This window comes from Pollachius pollachius (genome assembly GCF_949987615.1).
Source record: "Pollachius pollachius genome assembly, chromosome: 1".
Taxonomy (NCBI): domain Eukaryota; kingdom Metazoa; phylum Chordata; class Actinopteri; order Gadiformes; family Gadidae; genus Pollachius; species Pollachius pollachius.
Genome location: NC_136934.1, coordinates 40928686 through 40934782, shown reverse-complemented (window position 1 = coordinate 40934782; position 6097 = coordinate 40928686). Strand labels below are relative to the sequence as shown.

At 45.5% G+C, this 6097-nt stretch overlaps 1 protein-coding gene across 3 annotated transcripts; it reads right to left on the bottom strand.

The window, feature by feature from the left end:
* Positions 1-403: 403 nt before the first annotated feature.
* On the bottom strand, positions 404-5412 carry slc52a3-2b (solute carrier family 52 member 3-2b). 3 transcript variants are annotated; one of them, XM_079729280.1, is made up of 4 exons: positions 5307-5412; positions 1939-3024; positions 1617-1740; positions 404-1402 (listed from the first exon to the last, which is right to left on the bottom strand). In XM_079729280.1, the coding sequence occupies exons 2-4, from the start codon at positions 2973-2975 to the stop codon at positions 1190-1192; spliced, it is 1374 nt and encodes a 457-aa protein (XP_079585406.1). In that variant the 5' UTR covers positions 2976-3024; positions 5307-5412; the 3' UTR covers positions 404-1189. The 3 variants fall into 3 exon arrangements, with proteins under 3 accessions (XP_079585406.1, XP_079585405.1, XP_079585407.1); XM_079729279.1 differs by lacking the exon at positions 5307-5412 and adding an exon at positions 3586-3804; XM_079729281.1 differs by lacking the exon at positions 5307-5412 and adding an exon at positions 3621-3804.
* Positions 5413-6097: the final 685 nt, after the last annotated feature.

The window sequence follows — 6097 nt, the reverse complement described above, 5'->3', positions numbered from 1 at the left end:
AACCAAATTAAGTGCTAATGAGGACGAAAGCACTGGGATTGGCTGTGAGCTAGAAGCTTGAGACCAGGACGAGGCTTAACCACGTGACGACAAGCAATTTTGTATCTGCCGGAGCAATCACTCTGGTATCTGCTTTTCTCACGATTGCAAAGTGAATCAGCGAGTCTCATGTCATTTCTCATTTACTGTTTTTAGAAAAAGTAGGCCTACCACCTTTTAATTCAGAATTGGACCATGAAATCAGGAATTATATTATCCTAGTACATTACTTAAAGTTCACACATCAAGGGCAGGACTTACATAGGGCTGAATCTGATGCTCAAATATCTACATTTATTAATACACAATTAAAGACCTATCACACATTTATTTAAAACCAATAGTCAGACATCACCCTCAAATGTAGGCAATTTATTTTGAGTCTCGACTGTGTCTTTGTACAATACAATCAAGCCATACAAAACAATAATTGCTGATACATTTGATATAAAAGCCGACAGGGCTTGTACATCAGAATGCATTATTGGTATGCTTAGTTGCAGATACACCGTAACAAGGTAATAACCTAATGTAAATCCTAAACCAAGATAAATATACCATAACCTAGGCTAATGAATAGTTTGTCATTCCTCGCATGAGAAACACTGGCACTTTCAAACACAAGGACTCGCAGTTGGGAAAACAAATCACAATTAATTACTCAACAATGCCCAAACAAACTTTAACACCAAAATAATAACTTCATATTCAATACCGCTATGCGGCGGTCATTGCAAAGTTATGTTGCGATATACAAGCACTATAGGCCTGAATCAATGTGATACTGATTGTCCGCCTAGTGATCAGCTATTTCACAAAACTATAATGCCACACTGGAGCACGGCTAAAGATCTGTAGCAGATGAATAGCCTCAAATAAAGGCACTTTTTGAAATCAACGTGTAAGCCTACAATAAATAGCACTATGTTATTCTTGCAATGTAGTGATAAAAAAAACCTACAAAACATGGCGCAGCATAATTGTATCAATAGCTTACAGGAAGTTTAATTTACAATGTAGTAAATATCATATATCTCTAAACATGTCTGTAACATCTAAATTAGTGTAGTTAATTACCAAAGACGTCAAATGTGTTTGACAACTTAGACCGTTTTTACAGACAAGTGTTTGTTGTTCTTAAATACATTTCTTAGTTTAGACATTTGGTGTTACAGGGATCACCAGATTTGAAAAGTCCGTAAACACTGACAAGTGGAAACATGGAAATAGCTCCGATCATGGAGCCTAGCTGGACTACTGCTCCACACCACACGAGTGCGCTGTGGCCCTCATCTCGCAGAATCACTCCGATAATGACCTTCACATAGGACAGGGTTAGGACAAACAGGATCCAGGAAATCACCTGCCAAAAAAAATGTTGTCATTAGTCAGTGAAGCATAGCTTTATGCATTGGAAATCATGTAATACACGTCAGTCAACACATTATGCAAGTGCAATATACATTTGAATTGCAATAGAACACATTTTTTAAAAAGCCAAGATAAAAGACAGAAATTGTTTCTATAAATAAATGTTTTTAACTACTGTTCTACATTGTTTAATAGTCATGTCTTACTATGATAGCAACACCAGAAGGACTGTCGACTAGTGGTGGACAGGGACTGAAGGCAGCCACTGCCATGATGTAAGCCCCGAAGCCTGTTCCAACCACGGTCAAAAACAACATGAAAACGAGGGACCTGCGGACAGACACAAAATTCATGAATTCATAAACACCTTTCTTAGATAATTTCCACCTTTTCATAGTACAATCACAACTCAAACACAAATAAATAAAATCAAGTGGAAGGTTGGATATAAGACAACAGTAAAAACAGCCGGAAAATGCAGAAGCAGATATTAAACTATACCACACTTGTGGGAACAGCAGGGCTTACCTGATTGGTGTGAACATGGCAATGAAACAGGCCACTGGGTTGGCCACAGCCGCCATGGTGGCGGCGAGGTGGTAGGCCTGGTTCCCATAGGGAAGACAGGAGTAGGACTGCACCGACGGCAGCACAGCGTTGGTCAGTGCATTGACCCAGGCCAGCACCATGAAGATGAACACCACCTCGCCCTTGCTGTAGGTGCCCATCCCAAAAGAGCTTCTCCTCTCCCTAGCAGGGGGCTCCAAGGGGCTGATCATGGGCCTCTGCTCCGGGGCTTGGCTGTGCAACGAAAGTCCCTGCTCCCTCTTGTCCCTCGCCGACTCATCCCCCAGGTACCGGTGGTCCTTCCTCTCTCGCACCACAGCGGGGTGGTGGTTGAGCAGCACAAAGGCCCCAAGACACACCGCCATCATGGCACTGAGGAAGACGAAGAACACCCGGGCGGAGAAGTTGGCCGGCTGGTAGATCGCCTGCAGGTCCCCACTGCCGCCCGTTGCAGTCGTGTTGAACGTCTCACCGGTAACGCTTGCCACCGTGGCGTTGCGGCAGTGGACCAGCCCCACCCCCTGGATCAGAGCCACCAGGGCAGGCACCAGCCCGCTGAGGCCCTCCCCGACAAAGTACGTGGTGAGGAACTGGGGTCCCAGCCTCATCATGAAGGGCAGGAAGGTCACCGAGGACGTGCAGTCCACCACGGACAGCAGGAAGCTCAGCACCAGCAGGGGCACGCTACGCACCGCGCCGGCGAACTCCACGGCGGTGTTCCAGAGGAAGGCCAGCAGGAAGGTAGCGACGATGCCCAGCACCACGATGCAGTAGATGACCGGCCGCTCGTCCAGCGCGCCAGGACGGAAGCGGTGCATGAGGGTGATGAAGAGGGGCCCAACGTTGGCCATCTGCACGATGACCGTCAGGTAGGACGGAAGGTACCAGCCCTCCGGGATCCCCGGGACCACCAGGGGCAGCTCCACCCACATCCCGTTGATGGCCACCCATGAGCCCATGCCGAAGAGACATGCCAGCACATGGGTGAGCAGAGACATGGTATGTGTATGGTGGAATATGGAACGTGGAACGGGTTTTAGCGGTGATCTGAAAATACAAAATAAATACGAGTCAAAACACACTAAGGTCACAGATTCAACCAGAAAAAATAGTTACACAGCTAAACACACAGACTGTAGAAAACATTAGCATCAGTGAGGGCGTATCCGAGATGGTGAGAAGCGGTTTACTATTATGACAGACGGTATGTTATGAAAGAATGAGCACATGGCTGTGTAACTGCCCCTTTGAGAGGACCGGTGTCCCATAACCGTCCTCTTACCCTCCCTCACAATGAGGGACCTTTGACACACTAACACACTCACCCCCCAAAAAAGCCATGTGTGATGTAGAACTACACACAAACTGAGGGAAAAGTACACACACAAACACACACACATGCATTAAAAACTACAGCACAACGAATATCCATGTTGTAATTGCTAAAGATTTGGTTCAGGAGATCATGTTAGAAATTAAACAAAAACATAATAACATTTTGAGTTCAAAAGCATTCCAGGAAGCAACTGTCCGACTATGCCACTGTTCAAGTTCTCGCCAACAACCTTCTCCATTCATATTCCCACAGCCTACTATTCATCAGCTTACCTTACACAGAGTGGCCAGTAAGATGCTGCGCTCACCTCCTATATATTTTCCTTTTAGAATAACATTTCACTCCATCTTGGTCACAGCTTTATTATCAGTCAGGATGACGGCACATGTTTGAATAATCGACTCCCGAACATGGACCTATTAGGCTCTCGACATATACAACACAGATACACAAAAGCCAACACACGAACTCGGTGTACGGTTTCTCTCTAGAGCACCTGATGGGGGGAGGGTGAAGGACTACGCAGACGCACTGTTTCTATGTCACTCGGGAGCGAATGTATTTTTCCTAGGCGGAAATCATGAATATTAATGAGGAGATAGCCGGAGATTATCCAATCACGTTGGTTCTAATCTCTGATCCAATCCAAAAAGGCACAAATTCGTCACGTGACCGCAGGGAAGGTAATTTAAATGTAATGTATATTAAACTAGCATTAGCCAAACGCATTTCTCTGATAGGGTTATGGTTAGGAGTCAGCGTGCGAGTTTGACTGACAGGCTGCTTGTCCATTTCTAGCGCTTGAGGCGAGACTTTTGCCGGATTGCGCCTAAGAAAAACACAGTCGCCACTCGGACACTCCATGCACCTAATAAAGAAGGGACACTCCCTCTGCTACTGGAGCTGGTTTGGGGACAAACATCGCCCGACCTGTGGTGGGGCAATAGTCCGGGGGCTCGGAAACAGACTTTATAATAGTGAATGAATTAAAATATATATGATCCTACCTACGCGACAATTAATTTAACGTTTGCTGTTCTGATGGACGTTTTTCGATGTAAAGCTGCTTTCAACTCGCCGCCTCCATTCATTTCAATGAGGGAAGGGCGGCAGAGGGGAGGCGGTTACAAAAGCGGCTGAAAACCAGGAAGCGGTTGCACCCCAAGTGAACGCTCACTGATTTTGCCCTACCGCTCAGCTTTCCCCGTTTTGAAACTTTCGGCGGCAGCAGCAGCAGCCGCTTTTGAAAACACCTGGCCCTTCACACCGCCGCGCTGAACCCTCCGGCAGCGAGGCGGTGTGCAAGCACCTTAGGCAGCCAATTGATTTGGCACAAAATTACAATAAATATATAAATCGGGTAATATTGTTGGGAAAAATAGTCTGCCTAGTTACTTGAACCGATAAACTGAGACGGAGAGGAGATAAAATTGTCGGCACGAGGGCCTCGGATTTATTTAGCAAGGTGAAAAAGGTTATACTGAGCTATAGAGCGTAAGAGATCGATCGAGCGAAAATGTCTAAGTCCCTAACAGCACTGAGGTCGTCCGGAGCTTAGCCTCTGTAGAGGTTCTGCTTCAAATGAGCGTAATGTCATTCTGGGTGTATCAGTCTTATGTGTTTTCTTCTAGCGAGCTGTGTGTCAAGGCTGGTGTGGGGGTTTCTCGAGAGCACCTGCCTGGCCTTTTGCACCCCTGGCTGTGGCCGAGTGTTATCAGCAGATAGATTCGAATGAGTGTGAGCATCGGACGGCCCCTATCGTTGGGACATGGTCTTCACCATGGGCCTTAACGTGTGCCTATATCTGTACTGTATATGTGGTGTGTTTGTTTGAGGTTATTTTGGCCATCAATATACAAAGGCCAACGCCCTTGATAAGTATTGTTGAAATGGCCCGCGGTCGCTTTACCAACTGTGGTAACATAGCCCGGATCATCAACATATTATATAATTATTGACTAATATTGCTTATTGTTACGAGTTGATTACTTACGTTTTTGTTTGTTGTCTACCTAAAAAACAAGTCGCAGTTATTTCAAGTGAATACTTTCAGCTATCAGAACCGGAAATGCGTGTGAGCCATGCACCAAACACACGCCGAGTAGGTCAGTTCATTCATTGACCGGTTTGCCTGCATGCCATGTGCGCCTGCTCTTCCGTACGAGTAGCTCCGCCCTTTTCCTCATTATCAGTCAACCAGACTCTAGTATGAGGAAGAAGTGTGTGTGTGTGTGTGTGTGTGTGTGTGTGTGCGCGCCTCGGGCTGAGTTTGAACAGCACACGTAACAGCGGACAGAGCTCTTGTGTATTGTGGGATTTTGTCAGTATATGTAACACGCACTCTCATCCTATCCTATCCTGCTCATCCCTTACTATTTTATAGTTTTGTATGCTGTTGTTCAGGGTGTTTATTTACAGTTAGATAAAGAGTTACGTCCTTGATGACTAGTATTTTCATTCAGTGCTTCCCGTGCACGTACACCTACATATGCACACACATACGCACACACACACACGCACACACACACACACACACACACACACACACACACACACACATACACACACACACACTTCAAACCCCAACAGTACATTTAGGTGCAAACAAGGTGCTGTGAATAAAATGTGAAAAAGAAAGACATACAGCATAAATAAACCTAACACGTGCAAATGAAAATCTACATCGACTTCAAACGCTTAAAAGAACTGTGCATGAGTTGCATCAACCTAAATTCTGCCCAGATAGTCAAAATAGTCTCTTTCCGAAGGTTCTTTCTTTAACTG